At 41.0% G+C, this 16,186-nt stretch overlaps 1 protein-coding gene across 1 annotated transcript in view; it reads right to left on the bottom strand.

Annotated features, from left to right (window-relative positions):
- The window catches only part of LOC140309838 (uncharacterized), a 39,242-nt gene that overhangs the window by 15,454 nt on the left and 7,602 nt on the right, over positions 1 to 16,186 (bottom strand). Inside the window, exons 6-9 of the mRNA XM_072387862.1 lie at positions 14,715 to 14,803; positions 5,066 to 5,215; positions 4,400 to 4,731; positions 627 to 4,286 (exon numbers count right to left, since the gene is read on the bottom strand). Coding sequence (XP_072243963.1) covers positions 627 to 4,286; positions 4,400 to 4,731; positions 5,066 to 5,215; positions 14,715 to 14,803 — 4,231 coding nt within the window. The remainder of the gene's footprint in view (positions 1 to 626; positions 4,287 to 4,399; positions 4,732 to 5,065; positions 5,216 to 14,714; positions 14,804 to 16,186) is intronic.

Below are 16,186 nucleotides of genomic sequence, written 5' to 3'. Positions count from 1 at the left end.
GAGGGGCTCCAGCTCTAATGAGGCAGGTAATGCATATTTAATGAGGCGTAAACAGATTTATAAACACACACAGAGCAGCAGATCAAGCTGCTGAACACATGAAATTCAGCCCAATGCACATGCTCCATTTGTACATATAATCTCATCCTATCACACCACAGATACACTGTTCATTCATTCTCTTTTCTTGTCTGTCAGTCTCAGTCCATCAGTCAATCATTCAACATGTACACACACACACACAAACAGATCACCAGACTCACATCCTCAGGAGGACCCTCCAGCTCAGTTTTTGACAGTCTGCTCAGAGATGCAAATACTTATTTGACATGTCACTAGTGGAGAAACTTTTGACACTCAAAAATCCCACAAGTGAACTAAGAGATTGGCAGGGGAGATGTGAAAGTTGTGTAAAATGGTGTGCGTGTTTATTAAAGGCAAATGTGTGGACTACCATGTTTGTTCATTGGCAGCCTGAGGATAAAAAAGTCTATCATAAACAAAAGCAAAAATGCTGGAAGTCTGCTTGTGGATCTTCCCATATAGCACAAACAAAAATGATTCCCATCAAGAAAATTGGGGAGATACATTTATGCAAAATATTTGACTTGTGGTGTGTTGCTTACCTTAAAGGAGGTGAATAAATGTCGTGAGAAGCTTCATGATCTCTTGTCTGTTGCTCGAAAGACCGTTTTTCACAATCATTTGTCGTCATAGGCTGTTGGTCGTAGTAGACCTCTCTGTTCAGCAGAAACTCATCCCGCTTTGGTTCAAGTGTTTGTAAATCTGTTTGCTGAAATGAGGAATCTCCAATCAGGTCCTCGGTAAAACTCAGCAAATCAGACGATCCAAATGCTTGTCCTTCCTCCCTGTCCCTTTTTACTTCTGGAGTCCATTTTGAGAGGCTAGTTCCCTCTATAACAGCTTCCTCTTCATGTTCATCTTCGTCAAGCTCCTCCTCCATTAAATCTCCAGAAAATGGTAAGCCAAGTCCTTTGTCAGTAGAGAAGCACATTTCATCTGCTGGGGTGCCAATAAGAGAGCTGGTGTGAGAGACTGAACTATTTGTAAGTACAGGAGATTGTGGTTCAGATGTTGTTTGAGAAGTGTCCTGTCTTACAAACTGTCCCCCCCAGATTTGGAAGTCACCCAAGGAAGTCGCACTCGGTGGAGGTGCAGATGGTGGCTGCTCACCCTCATCCGAGTCCTCCATTGAAATCTGTGAATGAACATAAACTTCCTCCCTGGTCTTCAGGAAGTGATCTGACGGTTGTCTTAATGATGGCGACACACTTCGGACCACAGTGCTTAAGTCATCTTCATAGTTTCCTTCTTCTGTTGGTCTTGAATCTGACTGAAGGAAAGCTTCAGAGTTGGTTTTTGATTGGCTAAGACTGATCATTTCTGGCAACATGTTGGCATCATCAGGGTCAGTTTGGTAATGGGGGGCTAAAACAGCATCATTCAGCTCTGTCTCTGCAGCAGATGTACTGTCACTTTCTCTAATTTGTTGCAGAGTACTTTGCAGTGTATTTTCCTGGTAATCTCGGTATGCAGGTTGGGCCTGAGTTTCCAGTACTGTGGCAGCACAGGACAGCATGCAGAATGTCTCCATGGGGTATTTTGTTCCCTTTGACTGCCTGTCACTCTGTTGAGGCCTATCAAGACACTCTTTATTAGCTTCTTTTACTGTGCCAGGGACCACAATGTACTCCATTTCTAAGCCTGAGAATGAGTCTCCATCAGAACTCGACCCAAGTTTATCACGGTTACTTGTGTGAAGGCTGTCAGGGCTATCCAGTGCATCTCTTCCCTCCCCTGGGCTGAAAAGTAGAGATACAGCCTCTGTTATTTTGCCCTGTACATTTTCATTGCTCCCTCTGTTAGCCTCCTTTTGGCTTTCAAGAGCAGGTCCACTGTGGACCCTTTTGATGGAAAGATGTGACAATGAAGCTGATTCTGAGCCATCATGTTTCTTTGAGAGACTGTCCCAATCCACACAGCTCGGGGATAATGGCTGAGCTGTCTGGTTTTTGCTTTCAGCAGTTTCCTCTGGACTTTTTGAAATTTGCTGAGTGACAGCTGTACTGTCCACCAGAACAAATGGGGAATTATTACTGGAAAACTCCATCCAATCAGTCTCCTCTGATCCATCTGCACTTGTGTTTTCATACTTACTCTCAACTAGACTTCCCCAGTTCATGGTCATATGACCTGGCTCTTCATCAAAAAGGAAGACTTGGTTGGACGTCTGGTCTTTATCTGAAATTACTGCTGTGTATTCTGTCTTTGTCAGAGGATCAGGAGTCTGGTATTGATTCTGCCTCTCATCTGTTTGAATAGGTTTGGTCACAGCTATAAAAGGGCTTGACTGACCCTCAAGTTGTATCAGATCTACTACAGGGCTGACATAGTTGTCAGGGGAGGGTGACTGGCTCCATGTTGCTGCTCCTACATTGTCATATTCAGATGTGGACGTGACCATACCATGTACTGGGAGGTCCCACAAGTCAGTGCTTTGGTGAGGAGAAATCTCATTTTCTGATGGATTAGATGCCAAGTTAATCAAGTCAGAGTCTGTACGCTGGATCTGAACCCTTGGCATGTCTTCATTGGCTGTTTCCTCATCTCGTGTTCCATCATCTGCAGCCTCTATGACTATTTTCACATTGTGTTCATTACTTCTCCACTCATCTTCTTCAGACATCTGACTTTTACCCACACTTTTTTCCTCTTCTGCCTGTTTGCTTGCATGTGTCTCAAGAGAATCCTTGGCATCCAGTGATCCCATGTGGCTAAGGTCTTTTCCATTTTCAGGTCCTTCTGGGGTTGTTATTGTGGATGAGCTGTCCTCCTGTATGGTGGTGTTCCACATCTCCATGCCACCATCAGAGTATCCTGTTGGACTTCCCATAGATGTGTCTTTCCTAAAATTTGTGTTCAGCCCATAGAAAGATCCTGAGTTTTCAGATAAGTTGTCTGGAGTAGTAAGAGGTGATAGACTGTCATCCCAGATAGTCATGTTCCACATATCCAGTGATTCAGGGTAAGAGGTCGTGGTTCCACTATCAGATTTGAGAAATCCCTTCTGAGCTGAGTATGTCCAGAAGTCTAGGAGCTCCACCTGTTGGTCTCTTTTTTTACTTGGGATCCCATCGTCTTCTTCTTTCGACGTGTCTGGTGTTAAAGTGTTTAAGATTGTTGTTCTTGATGACAAAGTGGATGTTCTGTCTTTTCCTGCAGTCAAAGCAGCTTTCCATTTTCCAGTTGCTTCATCCTCTGGTGGTGTCAACTGAAGATCAGCCAAAGTAACAGGGTTCCACTGATCCTGAAGTGCAGAGTCTCGGTTCCACTTTTCACCAAATTCAGTCTGCTCAGTGATCAAACTAAGCTGAGGTTCAAGACTCTTGGCCCTCTGATGGGCATTCTCTGCCTTTAAGATCTCTTCCCTGCTTTCACTTTCTGTCATATCACTTACTGAGAATTTATCTTTAACTTCATCCATAATATTCTGAGGGCTCTCGGAGTCTTTTAGCCTATTCCAGGCACTATTATCACTTGAGGACAATGCTCCCTGTGTGTCAAAGCTAAGTTCATCCCAGGTCTCTGATAAAGATGATGACACACTATCTTTATGCTGTAGGCCACTGATCCTTTCAACCACATCCTCTGGGAAGAATCTGACGCCACAACTGCTGGGCGGACGGCTACCTACAAGACTGTTGACTGGGGTTGGAGGAACCATAGTGTCTATCATCTCATTCCCATGGATCTGGCCATGATGATCAACTGAAGAGTTTCTACTTTCAAGCCCTCCAAATGAGTTGGGAGCAGAGAAATCTAGCAAGCTTAGCTCGTCAAGTTCTGATAAGCTAGAGCTTCCTGCTCTTCTTGAACCTTCATCTCCTCCTCCACCAGAATTGACCTGTTCTCCTCCTGTTGGCATAGGGTGGTCACTGCTATGAGGTGAGTCAAAACTAAACAGCTCAAAATTGTCACTTCTATTTCTTTTAGAGCGGTGCTTCCTTCGCTCAGGGGGAACAGGAGGGGAGAGAGATGACAACCCGAGGGGAGATGGGTTTCTTAGGAAGAGTCCTCCTGAACCTGTAGCTGGACCTCCACCTGCTACAGCCTCACCAACCGAACTGTCGTCACTAAGGAACACTGAGCTCTCTTTGGAGGACCGACTGCTACGAATGGTGGTCATACCGCTGTCAGGACTTAATAGCTCCCCACCAGCACTTATTCCCACAGCTCCTGTGTCCTCTTCACCATCTGCCATCACCCTATTTACAAAGATAAAAATACTGTTAGTAAATTGCATCAATGTTCATCTAAAATCATAAATAACTAACTCAGTCTAACTATCTCAGTTGACACTTGACGAGCCATTGTATACCTTGCCTCTGCCACCACATCTACATTTCCTCCTTCAGCTCTTTCTATGTCAGAACCGTCCATGTCATTGATGCCAGAAGATCCCTGGGAGAACTCCACACTGCCTGCTATCCCCTCCGTGGAAGAGGTCCTACTGCTTGGGTGGCAGGCTAATACAGAACTCCGCCGGTCGACAAAGTCTTTGAGGAGGCCCCAGATCTCGTCCTCAAGCAGAGGAGGAGTACCAGAAGATGAAAAGGTGTTTATAGGAATGTGGTAGACTTGGAGATTCTCCCTGTCCTCCAGTCCACCGGAAAGTGACCAGCTGGAGGATTCCTCCAACTCTGTGCAGATCTGTAATTAGAGACACTTGTTTTAATGTCCCACCTGTTTAAATGTCTTTAAAGAGCATGAAATTGTCAAGATAATCTATTGCCAAGAATATAAGTCTGAATGATGAGTCTGTGATTTTGAAGCTTAATCTTCCCAAAGGTGCATTACTAAAAGGCATCACTTCATCCAGCCTTCTTAAAAAACTTGGCAACTTTTGCTGCTTATCACAGAATATATCTTGGACAAATTTGAAACTGAAACAGACATTTCTACTTTAATTAAACAAGAGAGCCACTGATGCAGAGCTGCCAAAGGAATGCTTGTGTGTCATTCGTGATCTGTAAGCTGATTTTACCTGATTTAACATGTCTGTGTTGTTTGAGTAGACAGCCATCTGCTGGCGGGGATGGTGAACTGTATCACTGATGGACAAGAGAATGACAAGACCATCGTATCCATGGCAAAGACTGAACGTTTTCAGCCCATCCATATAACTATGCAAGTCCTGAAATGAATAAAGAATGCCAAACATTTTTTATCACAATAAGCGTACAAAGATCAGTTAATGTTTCCTAACATTTTGGTTGCAGCCACCTCTAACTTTGTTAGACCTTGTGCATTTCATTGCACATATGATTTAATCTAATTCAGTAAAATCGGTTTCAAGTGAGTCTGCCTTTGTAGAAATGAGAGACAAAGCTGTCATTGCTCACAGAGGGGTATAGAGACACTTTGTGATTTATTGTTTGGAAATTAACTGTTTGCTCTTAAAACAGCCACCATGCACAGATTATGGTAATTCAGTGACACACATAATGATTGATAGATGGAAAGTTGCATTAATTAATTGTTTTGTTTGTCAAGGGAACTTGTTTTTTCTTTCTCTCTGAAATGATTAACAACAATGTTATTGCAGCCATAATTTGCCACGCAGGGTTACGCATAAAGTGTGCAAAGTGATACTTCTGAAAACATATTTGCTTGATTAATCTAGATTTGCTGTACAACTGTTTGCTTTGGGAAGTTCTCGAAATTGTTGTTGTGCATAATTAAGTGGAACTTTTTTAGTTCAACTAACGGTAGAAGTTTGCCATTTTTGTGCCTGGCATTCATAAAATCACATCTGTTGTCGTGTCACCTGACATATTCAAATAGTACAAGGCTGTTTGTATGTTTGTGTGCGGGGTCCTTCTCACTGCTTGTGCGCAAGTGTATTTTCTTGGGTCCACTGAAAATGACTGATGAGCGCTTGAGGCGCCGTATCTGCCCAGGCTGTGTCAATATTAACCTGTGAGGATGAGGGGGCTACAACACTCCTCCTCCTGTTCCACCCCCTATCCCTCCATCCTTCTCTCTCCCCACAATATGGCTGCTGTCAGACTTTGGCCCATCAATCCTCGAACACACACACACAACTGTCACTTCACTGACACTGCCATTTCTCAACACTGATATCCTGATGAGTGCAATGAAGCCTCCTAAGATTCAATAAAACACACATATTCACTCACATGAGTAGAAATGCACAAGTAAAGACACATGTAGCTCTAACACATGCAGTTACACACATAAATCCACCTGCAGTTATCTACTATAATCTCAGTTTATCAGCAAACATGTGCTAGTATGTACACTACACATAAAAGATCTGGTAAAAATCTCCGCCATTTACGGTATATTAAAAAAAAAAAAGTTCAGATGGTGGTGGTTATGCACACAACATTGCATACAAAACTACACACACACACACACACACACACACAAACACACGAGCAAGCAGGGAAATAGAGTCAGAAAACGAGCAGAGTGCGAATCTCTGTGATAACACGCAGGGCGACAGTCTGTCTGCCATTTGGCTCTTAACTGAGTAAATTACTACTCATATTGTTTTCCCCCCTCTTCGCCCTCTGCCACCCCCAGACACACAGATTGCCTTTTCTTATAAATTATCAACATGTTAGATTTAAAATCCACTTGCTAACTGTTTCTAAGAATATTAAGATTCTTGCAGAGAAACCTGTATCTCATTTGTTGAGCTTTGCTGATTTGTCACAAACAAAGAGTATTCCTCTGAAGCCTCAACTTTACTTCATATCTATGAGCTGACAAGTTTGTTTGAGAGCTGACAGTCTCTGGAAACAGTTCTTAACATAACTAGAGCATCGGGTTTTATCATCCATACTACAGATGAGCAACAGAAAATCAAAAAGTAAGCATTTTTGTAATTGCATATCAGTCGGGAAACTGAAATTTCATATAATCGAGAAAAAATTGGTATGTAAAAAGAAAGTAGTTATCAAGACATGACATAGTGTATTCATGGGCAGTGATTCTACTATTTGATCTGTACTTCACTGTAGTTCATTCATTCATTTTGCGTACCTTAAAGTAATATTTTGCCAATAAATTCGTAAGTTCTGAAGTAAGAGAAAACGGTCATTACACTGCAGCTAAATAAAACACTGGGAAAGAAAACAGTTGAAGTTGAAGCTGTTTGTTGAAACCTTCAAATGATATGCTTAATTCAGATACTGCTTTGTTGGACTATTATGCAAAAGACACTGAAACACACTCAAATCTATGAAACATGGGCAAAATAAATACCCAATAAAATGTTGGTGCAGAGCCCTGTGATGGACTGTCGTCCTGTCCAGGGTGTACGCCGCCTCTCGCCCAATGACAGCTGGGATAGGCTCCAACCCCCCCACAGCCCTGAGCTGGATTAAGCGGGTAAAGAAAATGGATGGATGTTGGTGCAGATTGGACTTGATTTGGAAGAGAAGCAGCTAAATATGAGTGGTTTGGCTGCTGATACAAACGTCGCAGTAGGATAAAGTACTGGCTTTGATGTAGGTCTCCGATCCTCCAGTGCCCTCCTAGTCTCATGTACATCCCCTGGAGACTTTTTGTACTTTAATTTTCAACTTTAAAAACATTTTTAAGAGTTTGTGTTTTATACAGTTATATTCATTTTCACCGTAGAGAACTGACAAATCAACAAAAACATGACAGAGAATAATTTAAACAATATCTAAGCTGGAGGGAAGGAAATAAACTAAAGTGATGTAATATATGAAATAAAGTGATGGGGATATAGATAGATTCCTATTGGATCAATGGGTTTTGATTAAGGAACTCTGCTGGTCTGATCTTAAATGGAACAATGGACAAAAGCAGTTTTTAGTTTAAAGTTCATATTTTAAAGTTTGATTTGTTCTAATGCAAATGAGTGTCTTTATTAACTGTTCATTCAGTTAGAAAAAAAATAATTCAGATAATAATAATAATAATAATAATAATAATAATTTTTCAACTCCTGTTTTTTTTTTAGGTACACGAGAGAGCAACTTTCCTGCTGTACTTTTCAGATCCTTAAGGACAAGATGAATAGACAAAAGCAGGTTGAACCTTTGCTGAGGTTTACATTTAGTACATCTGGGAATATATATCCCTAATGTGTATTTTTGTTGTTGTGTTACACGGTTTTGTTTTCTCATCAACTTATCTATCTTTCCCTTACTTTGTGCACATCTTGATTTCTTTTTTCTCTCCCTCACCTGCCTCAATGTTTTTCTGTCACACTTTGCCTATTCATATCTTGCTCTCACAGTTTGCAGCTTCATCTTTCTCCCATACTGGGCGCCAATGCGCTCACACACACATAAACACACTCCCTCCCTCTCTCATTGGTTGTCTTGGCTCCACAGGTAGCAAGTCTTTAGCGGCTGCTTGCAGATCTCCCAACCTGCCGTCATTATGCACAATAGCCTTAGGTACAAAACTCAGGCCTCATAACTCACGCCCCGCGTGCGTAAATTCCCGTGCAAACACAGTCAAAGCAAAAACACATTTCCTGCTGTCGCCAACATCTCCGGCAAAGAATTAATCAAGCGTTCATCCATTTAGGCTCTTTGCATACCCTTTCTGTCAGAACACAAAACGCTAAGAGAGTTGCGAGTTCTTCTCAGGCGATCGTTTCGCCACCCTGATGAATCCATCAAGCGAGGTTTGATTTATACATCTGTCTGTGATCACAGCGGTACAGCTACAGTAAATGGGGTGGCAAGGAGCGAGCTGACACCACCCTGCTCAAACACATACACGCATGCAAATGCGCGCACACATGTGCAGCATATACCATTTGCCACACACACACGCTCTGCTGAATTCACACACACATGCATGTGCTCACATACCAACAGTCATCAGCTCCTGTTCACACTCCTGCTTACACACTTACAAAAGAGTATTACTGCTTATGAAGTTTTTGGAGAGAAAGAGGGCGAAAGGGGAGGGTGGTGTAAAAGTTTGCAGAGAGAAAAACCCAAATGTCTCTGTCTGTCTGTCTCCTATGGGCCCTCTCCACATGCTTCATTCAGTCAGCTCTAAGTGCAGGGATTTTGGGGCCAAGATGCAAGCACTGAGTCTATAAATGTTTTGCTTTGTTATTTGTTTGCCCTCAAAGCCAAAGGAAGCCACAGGGGGAGAAGGAAAATGGGGAAGAGAGAGTAGCAGAAGATTCTGTTTTTCCGCAGAAAAAAATGATGAAGATGAGACATCAGTGCAAGATACTGAGGATGAAGTAGAACAACTGCTGTGTGAAGCAGTTTTCCAAACTTGTTTAAATAAATGACATGTTTTTATAAAATGTTTGTTGCAGCCAAACAAATTTACATCTTAGAATGTGTCTTGGTATCATGTTAATGTGTTTTTACTGCAAGTTTATTACCATATGAGAAGCCTCACCAAACCATTAAAACGAGTTAGAAAGAAGTATTAACAAATCCGAGGCTATGGTAATATATTGTGAGTTTAGAATTGGGATATCTGAATCATCCCACCATGGCTACAGCTGTGTGGACTTCATGAACCACAGAGCAAAATCCCTCCACTATTAACAAGAAAAAAGCCCCAAAAACTAAGGAACTACTAAATGCAAAAAAACTAGAGATGGAGGGGAGGTACATCCTGGCTTCCTGGTCTTCCATCTTAGTCCCTGGGAGGCTTACCCTGCACCTGCTGTCTCCTAGTGCTTCTCATCAGAAAGGCATTTACCGAGTGCTGTGGCTGCGGGCCACTTCATTAGCAAGCATAATTATTTGTGCAAGTGGCGTAGGGCAAAACTGGCCCTGCATAAACAAACAGAGGGGCCAGAGGACTGTGAACAAACAACGCATTAGAGACAATCAACGTAGTCGAAATGACACCTAAAGCAAGGCTTAGATGCAGGGATGGACACAAGAATAAAACAAATTCAATAAACCAGTGAAAACAAAAACAAGTAAGCAACACTAAAGATTGTGTTCACTTGTGTGCAATGTCCTTCTGTAATAGCAAGTTTTGGACTCTATTAAGGTTGTCACTGATTATGTTATGTTGTCATGGAAAGGTTGCCCAGGCACATCTGGAGAGGAGGATGTCCAGTTTAAAGACCTACAAGTTGCCTTCATGCTCTTGTAGATGATGTGGCTCTGTTGGCTTCATTAGACAGAATCAGGAAACACTGAGGTGGTTGTCAGTGGCGTGTAAAAGTAGCAGGGATGAGAGTCAGCACTTCTAAATCAGAGACCACGGTTCTCTCTTGGATAACAGTGGACTACCCCCTAAGGAGTGGGAATGTGTTTTGCCACAAATGAGTTCACAGCAAAAAGGAGCACAACACTGACCAGCGCACTGGGGCATCATAAGCAGTAATGCAAAGCTTTTCATGTAGCACTCACTTATGGCCCTGTGACTTTACAAAAAAGCTCAGTTCGGTCACCATCACAGGAGATTTGTTTTTGTCAGGCTCAAAGCTACACATAAATGAGACATACAGGAGCCAGGAGTTTTTTTTGTTGTTGTAAGAAACAAAATGACAAACCGCTAAAGTGAGGGAAATGTTTTTTCAATCTTCTCCTGACTGGTTTCTGCAAAAGACGTGAGCTTTTCAACTGACTCTTCCCCATTCATCTGACTGGCTAACGCAAGGATGTGATTGATAGATGATTCATCACAACATGCCAAACCTTTTCCAAACAATTTCCAACAATAATTTCTCTCATGGTTCTGTATTGGAAACTATCTGGTAAATCGGGTAAATGGTAACAACCTTTGTGTGGTAATTGAAAGAATGAGAGCATGAACACTAGCAGCTAAAATAAAACCAGTCCCTCCGGAGCTTTTCAAGCAGTATTTAGCTAAAGGGGGGCCTGAAGTCGGGAGATTATGTCTTATGACATTATATATCTTCTGTGGTTTCTTCACAATTCTGGATACTTTTAGAAGAACTGAGACACTTTGCTAGAGAAGGTCTAAACTCCTTAACCTGGGACCTCTTTGGATAACTGGCAGAAAATGAATGGAGTTAAGATAAGTTAAGATATACATGACAAATGCACACAGTGGCCACACTCACACAGCACAAAATATGATAGATTTTGTTTACCATAATGAGAGAACAAACATCATTAAAATCATTATTGTGTCTTGCTGGAACAGTGGTTTATGAAGTGTGTTTATGTGAGTGGTCAAACAGAAATGCAAACTTTACCCTATTTCGAGAGTAGCGAAGGGAAGAAGCTGAAATAGCTTGAAAAAGAGAAAACAAAGAACTCTGAGAATAGACTCCAATACTTAGATGTCCATATTAACACATGCAAAAAACACATTATTCACATATTCATGGCTGTCTGTGCTTGTGTGTGGCTGTGGGCTCCTGTCCTTCTCACAGTTCATCAACTCCACAGCATGACAACTCTTCATCCGGCAGCAGCTTCATCTGCCAGCGCTAATTTTTTGAGCTGTGAAAAACTCGAGCACATACTCACTGGCATGAATACGTGAGTAATGTGCTTTTAGCGTGTTTTTCGTATGTTAATTTGAATTCTATGTAAAAGAGTTCAATAAAATTCGACTTAAGTCCCTAACTTTATCATTCTTTTAAATCTACAGATGATGCTTCCAAAATAGTGTTCCTTTAATCAAGGTACTTGACCTCTATATGCTCCTGTGGAGCCAACTAAATGATATAATGCTGCTTTAGCAGAATCTGTGAGTCTCAATGACTGGGACCACAAGGTCTTTATAATACGGTTGCCAGGCAGAAGCCATTCCTCACTAAGAGGTACATGACAAGGACATGGAGTTTGCAAAGAAGACACCTGAAAAACACCATTTATGCTTTAGAAAAGCTTGAACTTCTACAAAGTCCAACAACTGCTGGAGGATGCATCACCTCTCATTTTGTGTCTAACCAAAGTAATTGAGGACCATCGTAGATTGCAGAATATAGTTTAATGAGTTTTGTATCTATGATAGTATCTATGATACAAATGAATAGGTCCAGATAGCATATAAGTTTACAATTTGACAATTTCAATGAAACTGCAGCACTGGACACCACAATAACCAATTTCTATGTAAACGAAAAGAAAATGATAGTTGCTTAAATAGCTCCAATTTTTATTCTCACAATACAAGGCAGATATGACTCATTACCTGAAAAGTGACTAGCTACTGTGCTATGTCAACTCAGTACTCCTATCGGTGATGTAAATACAAAAAGGAAAATAAAAATCCCCAGGGAGTACTTGGTTCTCAGGGGAGTGTTCCCCAGTTATTGCCATTAAGTTCCTAGGACTGTTTGGTCTGAAAGTGTCCCAATTTGTAATGGTGAGATTTCAAAGAACCAGACACAGAGCCTGAGCATCATCTCATAAATACCATCCCCATAGTCGAACAAAGTGAAGGTAGCACTATGCTGAGGAGCTGCTAGTCAAGTTAGAGAGACAGGTGAATGCAGGAACTAAATGCAAACCTGAGCAAAAGGTTTTTCAGAAAGCACCAGAAATGTTTACATTTCAACACAACAGAAACATAAGCTTATATCCAAGAAAACAGAAAAGTGTCTTTGGGGAAACTCTGTGATAGTCCTAAAGTGTCAAAGCTAGAATCTGGACCTGCATCCAGCACTGTGTCTGCAAGTGGGGGTGCGCTGACACTAACGCACATGTTTCATGTTTCCCACACATGGTTCAGCTTCAACATTTCGACCCAGAACAGTGAAGAACACACACAAGGGAAAAGTGTGCCAAGCTTGTACGATCTTTACAAAGAAGACTAGAGGCTGCCATTGCTGCTCAGGGTTCTTTAACCTACCACTTACTAAAACATCTGAAAATGTTTCCAAATTGTATATTTAATTTTCTGATATGAATAATTAAAAAATATACTCCACTGCTTTGACATGGGAGAAAACAAGTGAATTAATTTCAAGATGAGTCTAAAAGATTGAAAAAAAAAACAGAAAACGTGAAGGTGGCATTTTCACAAAACACAAAAAAAAATGGTTTGTGAAAGTCGGACGTTTCAGCATCCACAAGTGATTCTGAGAGACGAAAACTTGTTTAATTTGTACTTCCATTATAGAGCAGCATTCAGACTGACTAATGCATGTTTGTACAGTAAACAAAAATACATTAGTCAGTGTAAATGTGGCCAACATGACTACCCCACACAATCTTTTTCTTCTCCTAACTAGGCAATCACTGCCATTTTTTTTCACTCAAAAACCCAAGTCAGTCCTCTTTAACTGCTATCAAAGACACACATACAGAGCACACTCTGACAAACACATAGCACATAAACCATTAAAGACTAATTGAATCTAATTTATTTAGTTTTCTGGAAAGAATCATTTAAGGCAGAACTTCCCTAAGCCCCCTCAATAAATGACTCTCATACCGTTTTACTCTCTTTTCAAACACAATTAAAAAATAATATATAAATATATACACACAGCAAATGACATGCATATAAGGAGTTCATTTTGGAGCCCGATCTCAGGTCATTAGTAACCCACCATGACGCTGTGGAGTTGGGGTCCGCTGGCGACACGCAGGCCCCTGGCCATTTATTCTATATTAAGTCTTTAATGGGCCCTCTCTCTCCTTCTTTCCTCCTCAGTCTCTATCTCTCCCTGTGACACGCAGCATGTAGGCACAGCGCTGGTAAAATATGCACAGAAAGTCCGGTGCGCACACACAAGCAAAGCCATTCAAATGAATGGTTATTTATTCGCTAAACGAGGATCTGGGTGTTTAATGTTCCTTGGACGTTAGGTAGTTTTCTGGGGGAGGCAGAGCCATGCCCCTACGGCTACAGACATAATTTATTTTACACATAGCCTAATACCACACGCTAGGCAGCCGCTGAGAAAAATGGGCTTTGGGAAGGAGATATAAAAGAAATAATGAATAATTTTTTTGGTTGGTTTTGGTTGGGGTATGGGTGGAGAGGGGGGCGAAGACATTAGAGAATGCAGCAGGAAGAAAAGCAAGGCATAGACTTAAGTCTTAAAGCCCCTGTATTTGTGTGTGTGCAACTGCAAATGTGAAGGAGAATAGCAAGCGAGTGACAGGGATGCAAGTGAACACTAACATTACTCAAATGAGTGTATGTTTCAGTGTGTGTGTGTGTGTTAGATTTTTGGATATCAGCAGGGAGGACGATGATACATGACTGCGCATGCAACTTTTGGGCCTCCATCTGCATCTCATCCAAATGCAGAACATCAGAGGGGCTCTGCCTCTACCCCCCAAAAAATAAAACTCTGAAAAGTAACACAGTGCAGGTGTGAAGTAAACAAAACATCGAGCCCTCAAAAGTAACTTTTCCAAAAGTGAAAAATGATTTTATTGTGAAAGTTTTTTCTCCTCCATCTGTCTTTCAGGAGACAGCAAGTCATCATATCTCATTATGATCTGCATAATGTAATAAAATGAAACGTTTGGACAAAAGGGTCCTAACTGAAGAAATGCATCTATTGTAAGTCAATTTTTCAGCCTGACTATGAACATTAACTGCGGGTCAGAAGCTTTAAGAATTGACATTTTTGCATAAAATGCAATAATAGAAATAATGACAGACACATTTTGAAAGGTTTCGATTTAACTTTGGCACAACACTGACACAGCGCACAGCACACAATGTTTTTCTTTAATGAAGATAAGAATCATATCTACCTCCTTATCTGTGGTCAGTGAGGTGAGTGCTATGGTCATCTCTCCATCAGAAAACTCCTTCAGTCCCATCGTCAGCAGCTGCATCAAGTCTACATACAGTTAGCACACACAAACAGACTAACAGTTACATGAAAACACACATAAGGATACAAAAGTTTCACAACAGACAGAAAAAAACACAAGCATGAATGCCTTCTACAAAAATGACAGGAATGTTGCAAATCATACACCAAAACTAACAAACTAACGTTAAAGTTATGTGACCTGACAATGCAGTAAAAAACCGAAGATGCTGAGAGCCCGAGTGAAGATGGTAAATGGGTTTGGTTTTTGGATAAAGACTTACCACTCCCTTGTCATTCAGTATAGGGGGGCCTGCAGAGCTGCAGCCACAGTTTCAGGAACAGAGTATCAGGACCCTCATTTTTCATCTAAATGGCTTTTTGTTGTGGAGGAGAAAGTTCATTTGTTCTTTTTAAAAAGGAAAAGCCCAAATAACGTGCAGCCAAAAGAGCTACGCAGAGCCCCATATTACTACTACTTGTTAATGTAGTTTAGTAAGTTGGACTGGTGTGATCCTACATTGGGGCTTTTCAAGTTAACTAGAAAAAAAGGAGCTTATTTCGGGATAAAATCAGATCTGTTCATGCTTCTGACAGCTACCATTAAGTTTGTGGTGCAAATAAAGACACTTTAAATGACTTTAACATCAACAGATAAAAGTTTATCATCAAGATGCCGTGTTGATTGAAATTAACTCTTTCTTAGTCTTGCTAATTCATACTCCTCCTAAGGAGCTGTAGCAAAAAATGCAAGTCCAAAACCGCTGCCTCCGGCACTGGAGGAACCCTCCACTTTTGTTTTTTTAGTTTTTTTGTTCACAGCTCCCACACTGATTTTTGGTGCTTTCCAAACAGCTCAAATTTCAGACAGCCTGGATATTAAATATCCCTGCCAAGTTCAGAGCTGTGACTGGGGAATGCTTCCAGTGCTGTTTGTTTGTGAGAAAAATAAGGTTGGAAAATTAATAAAATAAATAAATAAATAAAAGAAAATTAATTAAAAAAATGTAGCCAAACTTAATGAAACGCTGATTGTTATATAGAGCATTGGCCTTGGTAGGGGATGCACTCTCTGAGAGTTGCGCTAATCAGCCATAATGACTGTTCTGGTCCTTTAACAGTGCTCATATATACTACACTACCATAAATCTGCTTTATCATAGCAGGAAAAATATCAACAGTACCGTTCCATATGTGTTTGCCAGTTCAAGGAGACAAACTTCATACTTTGCAGTAGCATACAAGTAGCAGACAAGCACTTAGTTGAACAAGTCATTTTCACTAAATATCTTTACCTAGTTACATCTTAGCATTGCATAAAGGCTGGAACAAGAGCATGTTTATGACTCTGTTGCATTATCTCTTCTTTTAACAAAAGTTTATTTGTGCTTTTACAAGCTGGAGGGTCCT

The sequence above is a fragment of the Leuresthes tenuis genome, unplaced genomic scaffold (genome assembly GCF_036924035.1).
Source record: "Leuresthes tenuis unplaced genomic scaffold, fLeuTen1.0.hap1 SCAF_6, whole genome shotgun sequence".
Classification (NCBI taxonomy): domain Eukaryota; kingdom Metazoa; phylum Chordata; class Actinopteri; order Atheriniformes; family Atherinopsidae; genus Leuresthes; species Leuresthes tenuis.
Note: the sequence above shows the minus strand (reverse complement) of the source record. Positions and strands in the feature narration are given on the sequence as shown.